The sequence below is a fragment of the Adelges cooleyi genome, unplaced genomic scaffold (genome assembly GCF_023614345.1).
Source record: "Adelges cooleyi isolate 19-005CV unplaced genomic scaffold, UGA_ACOO_1.1 ACOO_flye_CR_arks_rails_tigmint_CR_PRNA_651, whole genome shotgun sequence".
In the NCBI taxonomy this organism is placed as follows: Eukaryota; Metazoa; Arthropoda; class Insecta; order Hemiptera; family Adelgidae; genus Adelges; species Adelges cooleyi.
This window is the reverse complement of record NW_026096352.1, coordinates 10,492,516-10,510,793: the sequence shown is the minus strand read 5'-3', so window position 1 is coordinate 10,510,793 and position 18,278 is coordinate 10,492,516. Positions and strand designations below refer to the sequence as shown.

The following is an 18,278-nucleotide window of genomic DNA, read 5'->3' as shown; positions in this document are numbered from 1 at the left end:
AAGTGACCCACATTGTGGATTATAATATCATACAGGAAACCGTTAGAAAATCGAGACAGGGTGTTAACGCGCATTGTTGAGGTAACTTTAAGAAAGTTGTATAAAACTTTAACTTTGTCAGATGATATAAATGATATGTTTTATTCGACTACACGAAGTGAGTATACTATATTAACCATCAATTAACTTGCTCGACCTTGCCAGTGGTAATATTGATCGACTTATTTATGCGATCCGACGGTTTCTCTGGCTGTACCCATTACTTGGTTGTTATTGGCATCGACCGAATCGTAGTTGTCCCCGTGTGTTCTCGAGCTTATACATATTATTATTATTATTATTATGTGCAAGTGCATGTACCACTGCAGGACTGGATCTCAGACACATAAGGCGATTAGCCTTCAACGTGAAACGTTATCACGACGAGTTAACACAATGAACGACGACCGCGACGGTTGTCGAACCTGTCGGCTGCTGTTGCTGCTGTTTTGTGTGTATAATATGCATATGATTATATACTCATGTACACACACACACACATACAGCAGAATAGGCGCATTATAAATCTACATATGCGTTTTTCTACATATTATCCGCTGCTCGTCTACTGCGATTACAAATACATGTATACATGTATTATATTATACACCACATATTATTATTGTCGATGCGATTGTCGTCCGCGGAGGCCGCGTATGCATTTCGTTAGAGCAGAGAATAACATAAAATAAAAGATACCGTCCGTTCTTGCGAGGAGAACCTTGACAACGTCGGTGGTGTAATTATTAACCGTTTGTATATTGTAATATGTCCCGTGAGATGGAACGGAGAAAAAAGTCGCGTTTGGTATATTATTTTTTATTTGTATACTTTATTTCATTAAACCGGGACCGTCTCCAAGGACAGCCTTCTCGTTCGTAACGAAAGGATTATTGACGGAGTCAAAAATGAAAACTAGGCTCGTACAAGAATAATACAAAAACATATATTTACACAAAAACATAATAAAAATAATAATAAATGTATTATCGTAATAGGTACAATAGGAAAATCTCGTTTGACGATTCGTTCGTTTCCCGTTGTCGGCCGCAACCGAGTAATTAAATAACTTAAACGATACAATAAATAATTACTTAAAAATAAAAATTAATTTAAAAAAAAAAGGTATAATATGTACAAATAATGTACTTGTCAGTATACAATATATTTTATCGACTATAAATATTTATAAAATATGTACACACACTATAGGATGACTTTTTATACAAGTGAAATTTATTTTCAATTTCAAAAATAGAAAAAAATACATAGCTAAAGGAACTAAATTTGTTTATAAATAATATATATAATATTATGTTATATATTATATAATGTAATAACTAAATAGTTATTAGAGTTTATAATCGTATAACTAATCACAAATGTTATTTTTTTTTTCATTTTTAAATCATTTTACTTAAAAAAAAAATAATACATAACGTTTTCCAAATGAAACATACCGCTTGTCTATCGAATAAACAAATACAACGTTGTATCGCTTTGCCAGCGAGAGTAAATAATTTATAAAAAAAAACAGCATTCCATACTTTGGGAACACTTATTCAACTGTGTATTATATAAATTAGACAATTACTATTTAATTTGTAAATTATAGCTATTATACATTTTTTTTTTAAAGAATACATAAGTTATAATTATTAGTTAAAACTTGTGCTATCTATAAATAGATAACACTCGGGCTATGTAATATTAAGAGTAAAGCCTATGAAATATTTATTCTATATTATACAATTATACATTAATAAGAATATTACTATTTATTTTATGATACTTTAGTGAATATTGTAAAACTTTGTATGCGAGTGCTGGTGCAAAGGAATTGTATTATATTATCATAAATATCATTAAAGCGAGAAACAAACAGAAACAGACACGAATATAACATAGATTGGGCAAAAGGTAGAAAAACAGAGAGACAGAGAGAGAGAGTTTAACGAAGAGACTTACGTTTATGCGCGTACAATTAGGAATGGACGAACGGTGGGGTTGGCCGGTTTGGGGTACGCTTGTCCGCTTTTCTCACAGGCACGTGTTAATGGTTTTCCGGTACTGGCAAATGTTGCATTTGACCTCGCAGCACCACAGGAAGGTGCAGTTACACCGTTCCGACACCAGAGCCTGGTGGGTTTTGTAACCGCGGCCGCAGCACATCAGGTCGCAGCCGTCCACACCGATGGACGATTCGTTGCAAACGCGTCCGTGCGTGCCGAGTATGCCCAGCCGAGAGTTTGGTTCGCAAAAGCCCGGCGACGGTTCCAGGTACACCAGGTCCTTGGTTCCGGGCGCCTTCAGTTCCGGGTTGTACGGTTTCAGCTGGAAGCTGTACCGACTCCTGCCACCGCCACCGCCGTTATCGCCACCGTTTCCGACTCCGTCCGCGCCGGCGTCCAGCTGACCATGGTCGTCTCGGCCGCCGTTCAGGTCGTCCGACAGCGCACGGTGTTCGTAGTGCTTGTTTTGCGCGTTGTCCTTGCGACGGAGACGCCGCAGTCCGCCCGCGTTGCCGACCATCACGCGGGACGCACCGTCGAACCTGTCTTTGAGGTTGTCGCCGATCAACCGGAAGTTGGGTAGTCTCATCCAGCACGTCTTGACCGTGCACGAACCGGACATACCGTGACACTTGCACTCTTGTTTCATCTCGGACTGAACGTGCTGTGAACACAAAAGAAAAACATTCAAGATTAGTTAAAATATGAATTAAACGTTACCGAAAGCCACAAAATGATGATGATAATAATAATAATAGGTATATAATATCAATGTCAATAAACATGGAAGGTGGTCATTAATAATAATAAATAAGTACACTCGTCAATTGTTTGTCAAGCCTTATTCGTATTGACACTAATGTATACATGTAAATTTTCTTTACTCCTGCCTACGTTGAAACGCTTAAGGAATTATTCGATATTGGGATTGATGTTGCGTAACAGCAAATAACTCTTCTAACGACACGTTCGCATTTTTTAATTTTAATCTAGCATATTCTTGAGAATATTCAATAGCCTTTTAGAAAATCACAACACACATGGGTGATCCTATTGCGTATACCTATACCGATATATTTTACCGACCACTGCGAATATTATGATAACTATAGCCAACTCTAATCGGATGCCGTCATAATATCAGTGCAATTAGACCGGACGTGGCATAACAAGTTGTCATGGACTGTGCGATCATACGGAACGTCAAACGAGGACCTGAGGGACAACGTGCGATAAGATATAAAAGCCTATAGAAACGTCATGTTTCCGTTGCGGATCATATAATTGACAGTGTCAAACGCGGGGTGAAAGCTAAAAAAATTATTGCCGGCGTATTGTAATGTCAATTATTCTACACGTATACCGGTCGGTGTTGTAACGTGATGCCGACCAGTGGCATGCCAAAGCAGCAGCAGCATAATATTATTATACCTAGCAAATACACATTATAATAATATAACATATACAGTGCGGTTGCCCGTCGCCTCGTTCTCTCCACCCCCGTTGCGGACTCGAATCTCGTTCGTGCAAAGACAATTGCAGACTGACGATCATCGATCAAAGCTGCGCCGGACTGTCTTAATATAAATTTATTGAACACGCCGTTTTCAATGGGCCCGATTATCTATTATATTATGCCTCTTCGTTGGTGACCGTTTTCGCGACATCATCACTCCTTCCTTCCGACCGCGCACACCGGAGCTGTTCTTCTCCGCTATATTATTATAGGTACTATGTCGGTTGTTTTTTCTTCTACTTGTACCCCGTCCGTTGCATTTGAATTTATACCGCTCGCTCGCATTATTATCTTATATTATTTCATACCCGCGCGCCTACGCTTAGTGTATACACAATAGCCGCAAAGCACTGTCACCGTGTGTCTCTTCTATACCGCTGTATCATGTCCGCCAAGTGACCGGTCGCTGCCCGGGAATTCCAACGGCCGACCGTGATAGATAACAAAACGGTTATTAATTAAAAGCAACAGCGCGTCTGAGTGCCAATTAGCATATGATGTCAAAACAACGGTATCGAATCAGCTAAAAGTGTGTACGTGTAGGAGCCATCGCAATCGCTTTTATATTAGTTGAGTGTTTAGAGAGACAAATACCTTACAGTCTGCTCGACTGCGCGGTAAGCAATTCGATCAGACAACGCGGCCGATAAGAGGGAATAAAATGTGTTACATTCCATTTGGCTTCCTCAGTAAAAGGCATTCTACAACGCGAATTCGGTTTTATCATAGAACTCGCTTTGTGTACACGTCCCGAGGTCTACGAATAATTATTATCCGAGTTGGACTATACCTATATTGTATTATGTGTTGGAGTATAAAAGTTTTGTTTGGGCCATTGGCTGGAATCGGGGGAAGGGGGGGCTTTGAATACTAAATCCCTTGAAACTTAAAATTAGTGTTTTTCAAAATACCGACTTACAGTAAAATCCCAAAGTTGAATTTTGACATATAAAGTACAATATATAAAATATATAGGCGTATGCCTTCATAATATTACAGGGCTATATTATCATTATTATATTTGTTTGGCCGGCCAAAGCTCGCGCAGCGGCAGCCATTGCGGCAGTGGTCGGCGAGCACAACGCGTGTGGGTGGCCCGTCGTTTTGGTCACGGTACTGCGAGCGTAGCGAAACCGGCCGCTTATTACTATTATACGGTTATCGTGCGAGCCGCTTACGCGGCGGCGGCGGGTACGGCACACGCGGTCATCGTGATGGATGCCGGTCACGTCGTACGGCGATGCCCTGCCCGCGTTTCCCCTCCAACGTTCGGTTACCCACCTCTCACGACGGCGTTTAATAAACATGAATTATATACCGCGGCCCGAACGCGGTTCTCGTGTACGCGCACACAAATCTATTTAGATACAGTTCCCGGTTCTCTCACGCGCCAGGACCACACGGTGTCGGTGGAGAATATCAAACGTAATATATTACGTACGTTAGTCGAAAAACCAAAACAATGTAAACGCGCGTTATATTGTATCGTGCGCCCCCGCTGCTCCACCGCGCCGCTTTCTACTTGCATAATATAACTAAATCTAAAACGTATAAACGACCTCCATTGAGTCGCGTTTTGATTTGTTTTTTGTTTTTAATTATCCGTTTAATTTACGGCCGGTGGTGTACCTACATGGTCGCCAAAAATTTGAAATTTTTTGATATTTTCGGCTACGCGGTGTTTGACCAACAGCAACGCATTATTGTCGTGGTTATTATGCCGCGAACCGGTAGTTAACGGCAGCAACACGCCGGCACCGCGGTAGAGGATTAGACGCGTTATACAAAAATGAATAATAAAAACCGCATACCAAACGACTAATCAAACTACTATGCGGCGGGGCCGTTCATGCGACAAATATCTGTTAAAACGTTTTTTGGGAAAATTTCCCGACGCTTTTGTGTTCCCCGCCACACCGGCTTGGTCTGGACCGGTACTGCAACGCTGTATAATATTAATATTATATTGTTTGTACAGTGCAATAGCCGCCACAACATATTATTATTGTATAAAAAGAAAACATTGTACGAGAAAAATTGTTCAAGTTGCCGTAGCCGTGTGTCGAAAATCTATTTATTTACTACAGGGATTCTTTTTATAATTCCTTATAACCCCCGTCGACTTAGTGAATAAATGCCCGTACAGGCCGTTGTGGAAGTTACCCAGAGATATTGGAACGTATTTGCAAACGGAAAATAAGTCAAAGACCTGACACGATAGTGATATTTATGATTTTCTGGGGTTCGTACCAATTAGGATATTCTATATATTTTTAGTTCCAAGCCAGTTTTATAACATCAACGTGCACTCACCATTCGACCGGCTTCGTTGTTGTGTAGATTCATTTTCTCACGGAGACTCCGACCCCGTTCGCCCGTGTCCACGAACATTCTGGCGAACTTGTACCCAAAGTCTATGTTGTCCGAGCAGCCTCCCCATTCCCAGTCCTTGACGCCGGGCACCGAGTTCTGTATGTAAGGGCCTCGTCTTTGGTGGGTAGTGTCGCACGTGCACGTCTCGATCACACCCTCGGCACAAGCCCTGGACACGGCGTGCGTTACACCGGCGCTGGTGATGGCGTAGATGAACGCAGTCTCTCTGAAACCTGCAAAAGACAATAATAATAATAATATGAAACATGATGTATTTTATAACGATAATAATAATTTTCCTATACAGTAATAATAATATGTTACACGACGTGATAATAGACATTTTAGCGACAAATTCTGCACGTGAATGGACGGGGGGCCGAAAACCGTCGACGACCACCCCCGTTCGAACGGGGCGAAAAAAAAAGAAATCTAATCGCAAGATTAAGCGCGTATAATAGACATTATAACGATAACGGACGGGCGTTTCACGTATACGAGACGGGAGCATCCGTAACGCACCGTGGGAGCGCGTGAACAGCCCTACCTATAGACTATATGTATAATATATGGTCTATTTTGTGATATATAATATGTATGTATGTATATATTATTATTTTACAGTGTACGAGGACCGTCACGGTCGATACGGTCGGTCGGACGGCCGAGCCACCAACGCTGCGTTGCGAATCGCCCAAGAAAGAGGTGAAGAGGAATGGGGAAAAAAAAAAGTAAAAGAAATAATAATAAAGAAATCATCCCTCGCCCGCAGGTAGTCTTCGCGCGCACTACGGCACTAACTGTGCGTTATGAGTTTTAAAGAATATAATATATTATACAGCAGAGAAAATCATATATATCTCTCTCTCTCTCTCCTCCATTCCGGACAAACGATGACACCCCCCCGCGGACGCCGGGCTGACGATACTTATGTATATATATACGTATAAAACGTGTACATTATACGTATACAATAATAATATAACAACAACATAATCTCCGGCTGTCCATTGTGTCACCGTCACCACCGCGGGCCGGACAAACCACATACAGGCGCTACTAGTATTTTTCGCGTCCGCCTCCTTGCATCCTTCGACCCGCGATCATCGCCCTGTCAAAAGTTTCCGTCTACCAGCGGGGTGTACGGATATAATATATATATATACATATACATTGTTCTCTGGGGACGTTTCGCTCTGACGGACGATAATCGGACATAATTACCCGTGGAAAAGGGCAAAAAAAAAATGTATAATATATTACAGTGTCAAATATCTTGGCAGGCCCTCTCAATGGAAACACTAAAGTAGCCGTGCGATTTACGGGAAAACGGTAACAATAGTTAGCTGCCGGGAGACGTATGAAATCATCGTGGTAAAATAAGTAAGTAGCTCTCACACACACACACACACACCCTTGCCTTGCCCGACAATTATTACAGTGGACCGGATAACCGTACACTGTGGTCCGGTGGTAGTGATCGCAGCAAGGAATGCACAATATTGGAAAAAATGCAAAAGAGACTTTACCTCGGAATTCATTTTGATCCAGCAAAGTCAATTTGTTTTTTTCCCTTGCGGCCGACAAACAATAATAATTATTATTCGACCGGTTTCTACTGCGAGGCTCTGGCGGAAAGTCTTTCTATATAATATTATTATTAGGTATAACTACAATCTTAAGTCTCGTGTAATAAATAATACACACTGTCGGCGGCAGCCGACGAATTCGTTACTCCACAGGAAACCCCACGACGACGACGACGACGTTATTAGTCTACTAATAATCCACATATTATAATAATATAATATATTATATTATTATTATCATTATACCGGCGACCGTGTGGTCCGTTTAGTGTCAACACCATGCGCTTAAACTCCTGGCCGTCGAGCTCGCCCCCACGCGACACTTATTCCCATAAATATGTGATAGGTAATAATTCTATCCACAGCAACCCCAGGCCTATCCAAACAGTTGTATACACACACAAACACACACACACAAGAAAACTGTAGTGGCACACGTATTCTCTGCTAGTAATAAAAACGTTCTCAGCAAAAAAAACACACATCAGAGTAAAACCAATACCTTCTCCGCTTTGCATCGAAGCTAAAATGCTATTAAAAAATATTTCTGTTTTTTTTTTAAGTTAAAAGATAACAACATGAGAAAATTCTTAAATCATTAAAAACAAAGTACCACCGGTTAAGCACTATACGACGCTGAGAATCACGATGACACTCACGACTGTTTTTCAAAAATTATATATATACATGTTTTTTGCTTGGAGTGTTGGAAATTATTTAAAATTATACATTTAAATCAAACCAAACGATCACTGCATACAGCTGATATAGATGAACCAAATGATTACCCCCCCCACCCATTCTTTCAACGTTGCATACCTAAAATATATATATTATTATAACTATACAAAGTTATATAACGTACCCGTGATAATTATGACGAACATATTATTTTACTGGATAGAGGATGTTATATGTTTTATGTTGTTAATAATTATTACACGAGATACGCATCTAATATGATACTATGCCAAAAAATATTTTGAATATTATATTATTATGTAAATACATACAGAGGCTCTAGAGTTTGACGGTAATAAAGTTAATGTGATAAACGCTGTATGTATATGATGATAATATGATGATGTTATGGAAATTAGCGCATGGACTGTCGTGACGGGTTTGGGCATTGAAATTTATCACCGCCCGTGCTAGAGAAATTATTAATATAAATTATTATAATATGATAGTATTTTTTTTTACTCGTCGTTGGCTTAAAAAACATGTAAAACGGACGTTAAATTATTGTTATTATTTTTAGTCTTCCGACATCCGTACGGAAATATTATGGCGACCACAGTGGTCTAGCATTGCCGACTCGTCCAGGCCGTTGACTGTTGACATTACCGGCGTTTATGCTGATCCATCTCACTTGAATAAGTGGCGTTTATTTTACAAACTTACAGACACACGCGTGTCACATTCTACCGCGCATTATTGTCGAATAATTATGTAAAATATAAAATTAAAAAAACCGCACCGACTACCGAGTGTCCAACACGTGCGTGTATGTGTATTACACGGTGATTGCAATCGTTATTAACTCTCTCAGCTGTGTTTTTGTAAAAAAAATAAATTGTACATGATAGCGCCATAGCGGTGTATGCGTACAATACATGCATGTGGTAGCCGCGAGAACGGGTTAATAAAAAACATAGTAAATATACACACCGACGACACCACTGCAGGCGCCCCAAAGAGGAGTGTCAGTGACGAGGAGGTCAATGTGTGTACGACAAAATAATATGCTTTAAATATAGTTACACTAAATTAACTGCAGAGGTTGATGCGGCTTATGTTAACACTACGCCTGTGTTTTAGTCGAGTGACTAAAACATTTTATGTTTTACTGTATAGCTAATCGTAGAGCGAACAGACCATTTCAGCCGAGAATAGTTTAGTAATGTACCTAATTTAGTTAGACAAGACAAGTTGACTGTCAGAACAACAAATCACTATCTATTTAATGGAAACGAAATGAAAAATAGATAAGTAACCGTAGATATCTAGAACATCTTACACTACCGTTTACTTATTTACTAAAAACTGTGTTTCCACGCTCTTAAGTGTTTCGTACTTCGTAAATCCTAATAAAACACTGTCGTAGTGTGAATTAAACTTAAGACGGAAATAATTGTAGATGCAAAGGGTTGACGCGCTCAAAATGATTTATCGGTAAATAAGAAGAGCCTAGATAAAAAAAAAAAAATGTTAGTGCTCAATACGGAACCCTACTATTGCGAGTAAGTCAAACGGTTTGAGTATAGATAGTGTTTTTATTCGGACAACCTCTAGTGCCCACCCCCTTCAAAAAAAAAAAAATTAAACAACAAAACTAGTCCCAGGTCATCAGCGAACATTTTTCCTGGGTAAAAGCTTTTGATGTTTTATCTATAACTTGCGGTGTAATTTATATATGGAAATAAGTACAAATGCTGCTATTTAAAGCCCGTCCTTACCGCGGTCGACGATTTTGCCGAACAAATTCTTGCCGGTCAAGAAGTTTTTGGTGGAACAGTTCCACCGTCTATTCCGGAACTGGTGTTGGCATTCTTGTAGCGCCATGTTGACGCCCCGGCTGATAGCCAGCTGAACGCCCGGGTTTTCGCGTATCATCCGCCTTTGCTTGTTCCTCAAAAGTGTCATCGAGGAAGCGTCCATGAACATAAGACCCGGAGTGACGGAAGTGACTGGCGCCAGATTATTCGGTTCGCCAGCTTTAGCGATGCCCCTGTGGAATGGAGAAAACCCAATTAGTTAATTATTAAAAAAACAGATAGAGTAATACAACAATAACATAATCGTAACACACATTGTGGGTAAATGTGTCTTTTTTTTGTAAAACATAGCTTACGGTTATAGTCGTCGGAGACGCTATTATCACGTGTAGTACATATTATTATAAATATTACTTCACACAGAACCAAGCGACGTCACTTTTCAAGTGGCTCCTTTACGATCCCAACGACCTCTCGCGTGCTACAGCCTGTGTGTGTGTGTGTAAGTCTGTGTCAGTGTATATAAGTGCATATAATATGTGCACAGGGTACATCATAATATTAATATAACCGATAGCCGTCACCGTCTTGGATGACAACAGTATATTATGTCAACAACACTTTGACGACGGAGTGATGTGCAACTCCTCGAGAGTGAATAGGACGACGGATTATTGACGTGCCGGCTGCGGACAATGTGATGTGACTGGCCGAGTATAAATACTTGTACGAACAATATATACCTATGCATGTGTGTGTGTGTGTTTAAGTATTTAGTAGAGAGTACTCGAGATGTATATTTGTATATTGTGTACATCATGTCTGGCGACGATCGAGATGTCGCGTTTTATAATGGACAAACACGGCGACACTCCGTAAATAGTATTATATTATTATAATTATTGTCCACATTTACTTTTAGCATTTGGTCGGATTAAGTTGTAAACAAAATTAAACGTTGTGGTGCGTGTACTCGCGTTAATATAAATCTGTTACCGAAGCTTTGTGAAAAATGCGATTGCCAAACGGGGCGCCACCTCGAGTGCTGCTGACGACACCGCAGTCAAGTATTACTGTATGTAACCGTACTAATGTTTATCAATCGATTTTTTTGTTTTTCGGAGTTTCAAAGAAGTTACAAGAAGGATTTTTTTAAACAAAGGTAAAAAGACCTTTCGCGTCAGACGCAATTGCAATGGCCGCCGCCGATGAGAAAGTTGTCCTCACGCTGTTAAATAGCGTGGCCAATACTCGTGTACAGTTGAACGGTTCTGTGTTTTTGTGCAATTTTCGAGACAGGACCGAATACATAAGTGTCGTAATACTAGATAAAAGCAATTATTTAGTGAGAGTTTTTTTTACGCGTCCAGAGCATGCAAACACTGTACGCGCGGACGTGACAACGGCGTAATTTAGTAAATTTTTATTTTTAATAAATATATATAATATTTTTTTTTTCGTTTCTTAAAGAAGGCGATTATTGTACTACCTATACCTAGGCACGACGATATTATAACTGTTGACGCGTTCAAGAGATAAAAGATAAATCGGCAACGGCGGTGGCGGCGTCGTAGGAATGTGTCCGCGGTAGACGTTTACTCGTGTATAAACGAAAAAAAAATGTACCATACACACACATAATATACATATGTACATATATAATAAAGGCGGGCAAAGTGATATTATATTCATAACTCGTTTTCTTCTTCTCTCTCGCTCTCTCTCTGGTTGCTACATCTGTACGGGTGTATTTATTTTTTTATAAATTTGTTTTGTTTTTGTCCGTTCAGGTATAATTTATGGTATCACCACCGGACACTTTATACGAGGCTAGCTCGGTGTTCTATCTAGCCTGTCGTTGCTATGCTATCAGCTCTTCTCGATCATCGGCCACAGTTGTCGCCGTGGGAATAATCGCCGTACACTCTCCTTCGACCCTATTCCGGTCGACATTTTTCCACATAATAATATTTTGTCGTTGTTTTTTATACATTTTTTTTTCTTACTAGACCTCCTAATGTCGTTTATCACTCCTTTCTCACTAGATCTCTCTCTGTCTCTCTCGCTCGTTCTTCCATATCTATTTAGTGCAAATAATTTAAACATAATATACAATTTGGACGTATACACATGCCTTTTCTAGCACTTTATTACATTTCATGGGATCAAATGGGAAGGATATTCAAGGAAAACGTTTGACGTATAATATTAAGGTAGATTGTAATGTAATAATAAATATATACACAACGGTCGTAATTAACAGTAAAATGATTGTCTTGATATTTAACGTCGTTCATTCGTAATGAACGAATTCTTAAAATGGTAACCGGCGGCCGGGTCGGTGGTGTCATTAGGGTCGGTCTAAGTTCGGCGTCGTTTGCTCTCAAATTAAAAAAAAAAAAACCCAAAAAATAACCGCCCGGACCTGTGTAGCAAGTATGGGTATATACTGCCTATACGTTTATTAGGTCTTGAGTAGCTTACTGCTTACCCGTTGTCCTGCCGGTTATTATTAATTAACAAAACAGTACAGAGCAGTTTTTTTCGGCGGCGACCGAGCGTCTTATAGAGTGTACCGTAATTAGTATAGTATAGTGTATTGGTGGCCGGCTAAATGATTATTACCGCGGACACGTGCATATACGGCAGTTCAATCATATAGTAGTAATAATAATAATTATTCTTAGTTTTTTTTTTCGAGTGTTCGGGTCGTATATACCTAATATATATTATGATCGTCGTCGATTAACCCGGAAAAGAAGGATAGCCCGACCGAGTATACGAGGGGGGGGGGAGAAGAGGATAGCTGTAATAATAATGTATATAGAAATCCATATAAACGTTTCGACTTACGACCGGGGTTGCGTTTTTTAGTGTGTGTGTGTCGCTGGGCCGTGAGAAATTATTACATTATATATTAATATCATCGTTACTACCATTATTATTATTATTATCGCCTGTATAATAATATATTATCATGTCGAGTGTGAATAGTGATTTTTCTAAGCGACTTCAACGACACACGCATAGGAGACGCGGTTATATTTTATAATTATTTTTACTCGCCGCCGGAATGCAAAATATTGTTAAGTCTGCAAAGATTGCATAAACAATAGTATTGTTGTAGAATTTTGTATTTGTTTAAATACGACATTTTTTTGTACTATGTTTAAGATATAGTAATAATAATACCTAAGCGGAGTGTTCTGGATAATGTGAACGCACCAAGTGATTGGGTTTCTTTTTTTTGTACAACGTACTGTACCGTTTACTTGGGCTTCTTATCGGTGCGCAAATTGATATCAATAGGGTACCCCGGTGCCATTCAACAGGCTCGTTCCTGTATTGTTAAAATATAACATACAATGGGCCTTTCGCGAATCTATCTAGACGGTATTTATATATACAGATATTACAAAACAGTCTTACCCTTGCCCCAGGTATTATTCTCGTTTATGTCCTCCTCCTATTTAAATTGTATACGTGTTTTCACCCTTATAATCTATGTACGTCATATACCGAGTGATCCATTTAACGTAGGGCGTTCTTTTTTTTCGGTAAAGAAGTATTTTATTATTTTCCAAAGCCCTTATCAAGTTTTGAAATTTTAATGAGAACGTATGAATTTAATTAACTTATAAAAAGAAAATATAAAAATATATAAAAAGAATAACTTGTCAATATTTTGAGTGGTCGATAACCAGTTTTGTATAATTACTTTAAAAACTATAAATGTTTAATGTTTATGTGCGGTTGAGAGTGCAGATAAAATAATAATACATTCCACTCTTCCCCCGTTCTAAAACTTAAGCTCCAAATACTTTAAAAGTAATTATTCAAAACTGGTTATCAACTAGTCAAATATGTCAACAAAATATTATTCTTTTTTTAAAAAGTTTATTAAATACAATACGATTCCGTTTAAATTTTATAAGTCGATAGTGCTCTGGAAAATACTAAAAAAGATAAATATTTGGTAATTTTTATAAGAGTGTACAATAACATAAATAAAAATGTTTTCTAAAAGAAAAACTATAGAAGTAGGTATAATAATAATTGTTTCCAAGAAAATGAGTGTCTTCCGTTAAATGAATCACTCTGTATTGTACTATCGCAGTAGACAAATAAACCCTATCGAGATGATTCACATTATTAGTATTGTTCCTTCCGGTTTCTAAGTATATCCCGGGTTGAGTCACCCTAGATCGTCTTGTCGTACATTGCTATTATAAGTGTATGATTATCGTAAAACCATCATCCTAATGTGACATGAATTTATTACAATCATAAAAATCGCATACAATCGAATTTCCATAAATATAAAGAAGCCCAACAAGATTCTTATCGCCGATATAATATTGTACTAAATAGAGATAGCATTTAGTGCTTCGATAATTTTGTAATATTGTATTATGATTTATGATGATTCTTAAAATTTAATAATTAATTTGAACATTTTTTAACCCACATAACTATCAAGTTGGCCCTAACGTTTTCATGTTTATTTTGGTAGATAAAGTGTGGATATTTTAAATAAAAGAGACACATTAATTAATATTTTATTTATTAAATCTTGAGTTTTAGTTTTAAAAAAACAAACATTTATATTATGTTCTTCGCATTCATTTGAACTTACACAATAAATTATATTTTAAAATTGTATTTGAAATGTCAATTAAAAATACCTTGTAAACATAAAACCATAAATACAAATAAATGAAATAATTTAATTTTAAAAAAATTTCGTCTTTTTTTTTTTGCAACAAAATACCTATACATATTATTGAAGTTTTAATGTTATAAATACGAGTACAATACAAAATTTAATTAGAAATGCCAACGTAACAAATAACAAATTCGTAAATGAAGATACTATCTTGATGAAATTATCTATTTATACACATTTAAACAAACAAATTGTATTATTAGTATTGAATGTGATAAGAAAACGCTTATTTAATACTTTTTTTAAATTTAATAATTAACTATATAGTTTGTCATAAATATTTAGATATTTTACAAGTAAAGTTGTTTTTTTTAAATTTAATTTATTTATTTTTCGTACGATTCGGATGTTAACATACGCTAATGTTAGGTTTTTTGTGCTTATTCCACGTGGCCTTTGTAAGCATTAGGTTGATTTCAATTAAGTTAATCAGCCTATATCTGCTATTACAATAATAATATTATTCTGTACCGAATGGTAGAGAATTCGACAAACCGACGATATTTAACTGATCAGACGATGTTATAGTGTTTAATAAATTTTATAATAAACGTATCGTTGCCATTTAAAATGAAATAAAACGTTTACTCACCACCAGTGCGTGCCTTTGTATTTGCCTTCTCTGTGTTTGGCGTAAGCCCGGGAAATCTCGTCCAACACAAGGCCCAAGATAATCGTATTAATCACTAGTGACGCCTTCATGTCATCACATGTCTAACTCCACTGTAATTTTGTTAAAAACCCACGATTTTCAGGAAAAAAAAAAAAAAACAACACCCGGACGACGACAATGCGACGAACCGAATTCAACGCAAATTTGATATCACACGCGAACACCACGACCGAAGTCAAACGTTTTGCAATATTTTCAACGCTACGTGGTCTATCTTATGCGGTAGATAATATTATTTTGTCTTTTTTAAAAAAAAAAAAATCTATTATATTCTATTTCTATTCTGGTTAACGCACCCCGGTCTGGCGGAGCAGGACAACTGATCGTGAATGAGATCAACGGCGACCAGGAAAACCTTGGACCGCATCGTCCTCCTACCTCTTTCGGCGCGTCCGCCCCGTTGTGGACCACGTTGGATCCACCCGCACGTCTCGATCTCGGTGGGCGGATCTCCCGGCCCGGCTGAACCGCAGCGACCGCCCATGTACCTCTTTTCCTTCTTCACAACTCACAACGAACATACACACACACATACATTAATACACACATGTACATATAAAATCCTATCACCAATACCGATACTTAAAATCCTCTATATAGATATATACGGCCGCTTTTTGGCGGACAACACGCGTAAGTATACCGCATGTGCACACGGCTATATAATATTATAATATATTGCCACTTTGTTATATTATAATACGCGTATGTACAAAAACTACTTACAACAATAATAATATTATAATATGATATGATAACTCGGTATTGTTAACGTTTCTTTTATGTAAATAACAAAAAACATTCTATTCCTTGTTTCTATATTATATTATGTAAAAAGAATTCGTTATTTTTTACAAATAGTTTTGAAAATCTATCGTCGATGCGTATTATATCACATACTAATTACTAGTAGTATACGAATAATAAATATAAAATGGCGCATATTGGAAAGAATGTACTCCACGTCTAGACACGCCACTTAATAGAAATAAATAGGTAAATGATAAAAACTCTATACTCGGGACTTTTGCTGTATACGGTTTCACTGGTTTAGTTTTCCACTTCACTATTTTCCTCAACTAGTTTTTTTACTATCCACATGTTCGCACCGAAGTGTTTGTTTTTGATTAAATAGATAGATTAAATATTTTGTCTTTATCCTTTTTTTTTTATTATGAGTTTTTATCACTAAACATTCGGAGAAACATACAATATGTTACTTGTTAGAGAAATAAACATAGAAAATTAAGGCCAATTATTATCAACAATCAGGCGCTAGGTTGCCTATAAACTATATTGTAATACCTACCATTCGGAACTAAATCTTAATCAAATAATAACCATACAATTTAAACGAAATAAGAATGATTATTTATACATAATAATTATTATAAAAATAATTAACTTTGCATAGGTATTCAAACAGAATGGGAGAATTACAATTTCTTCCAATATTTTCCAATTTACAATACTGTGTTTGTTATAATATACATATTATATATTATGTATACATAATAAATATGTACAACTTCGAATAATGTACAATGCATGCGTGCTATTAAAAAATACGCCGTACATTTTGCAACTACATAATATATCAGACTTGAGGCTTCACGCGTATAATATATTATTATTATGTATGTATACCTATCACAAGATACTTGGTTGTTCGCCCTATCTGTCCGGCCGCCTCCGGAGTAGAAGTGTAATTTCATTAGGGTTTTTTCCATCACCTTTTTTTTTTTTTTACTCTTTCATTGTATGCACACTCTTGCCGCCGCTGACCACGAAAAACACATTAAAACGCCTTGCGACAATGCTCATACAGTGTGTATGCAACAATGTGTTAAGAAGAAGAAGAAGAAATAAAATACTAATAACTATAATATTACCTACCTCCATCGCCGTGCGAGCAATAAACGGTGTGAATACAATAACTATATTGTTGCATAATATACAATATATACATTATACATACACACATACATACATACATACATTCTTTTTATATTTTTTTTATCACAGCCGCACTCGGACAGATATATGCGCTGATATTACACACATCTTCTATTAATTATTGTGTGTTCCGGTCACGCGTGCTTGACGACGGTCTACACTTATAGTGTTACTATATTTATATGTACGTGTGTATCTCAGTTATTCATTTTCTTTTATGACCGCGACCCGGGTCGAGTAAGAACGCATATCGTATCATGGAATACGTTATTTTATAGTTTTCTCGAGAATAGAGTTTGTGGCAAAATTTAATTTGTCTGCTGTTGTTAATGGCGTCATTTCAGTTTTCGAAAGGGGGTGGCAAATATTTTGGCAGCCCAATACCCATATAGCTAAAAAAAACATGTTTACATCCATTAGGTGTCAAAATTTGATATAACATTAAATAATTTTTTTTTAATTTATTATATTTTAATTGTTTCAACATAATCTTGTTTTTACAATATATTAATTAATAAGTTACATAATTAGGTAGGCATAATAGAGTAATAAAATAATTTATAAATTATTTTAATTTAGCAAATTGTACATAAATTATGAGTTGTTTTAATTAGGTCATTAATCTGATGATACCGATGATGAAGATGACGATGATGATTCTGGAGGTAGTAAGATATCTTGTCGGAGACGTGGCTTTAGTCGGCGGTTTTTGGTTCTTTTCCCAATTTTGAAGTGAAGGGCTCCTTCTATTGTGTTTAGTTTCGAATGAAATTTTTTAAATTGTTCATTTATCCATGTGGTTAGGTATGGTATTCCAGTGTCGTTGTGGAGTTGTGTGTTTCGCATATACCATGGAGCTTTAAGAGCTATTCTGAGAAATTTGTTTTGTATCGTTT

General features: G+C 37.2%; 1 protein-coding gene across 1 annotated transcript; it reads right to left on the bottom strand.

Moving 5' to 3' along the window:
• Nucleotides 1-963: 963 nt before the first annotated feature.
• LOC126844636 (protein Wnt-1) lies at nucleotides 964-15,701 on the bottom strand. Its single transcript, XM_050582953.1, has 4 exons — nucleotides 15,346-15,701; nucleotides 9,989-10,260; nucleotides 5,881-6,173; nucleotides 964-2,715 (listed from the first exon to the last, which is right to left on the bottom strand). Exons 1-4 carry the CDS (start codon nucleotides 15,453-15,455, stop codon nucleotides 2,080-2,082), a joined length of 1,311 nt encoding a protein of 436 aa, XP_050438910.1. The 5' UTR covers nucleotides 15,456-15,701; the 3' UTR covers nucleotides 964-2,079.
• Between the last annotated feature and the right edge of the window lie 2,577 nt (nucleotides 15,702-18,278).

Excerpts from the sequence above, each read along its gene's own strand:
- LOC126844636 (XM_050582953.1), bottom strand. The coding sequence starts at position 15,455 with ATGAAGGCGTCACTAGTGATTAATACGATTATCTTGGGCCTTGTGTTG. Across the intron at positions 6,174-9,988 it reads CGGCAAAATCGTCGACCGCG|GTTTCAGAGAGACTGCGTTC; the intron begins GTAAGGACGGGC and ends TGTCTTTTGCAG. Across the intron at positions 2,716-5,880 it reads ACAACGAAGCCGGTCGAATG|CACGTTCAGTCCGAGATGAA; the intron begins GTGAGTGCACGT and ends TTGTGTTCACAG.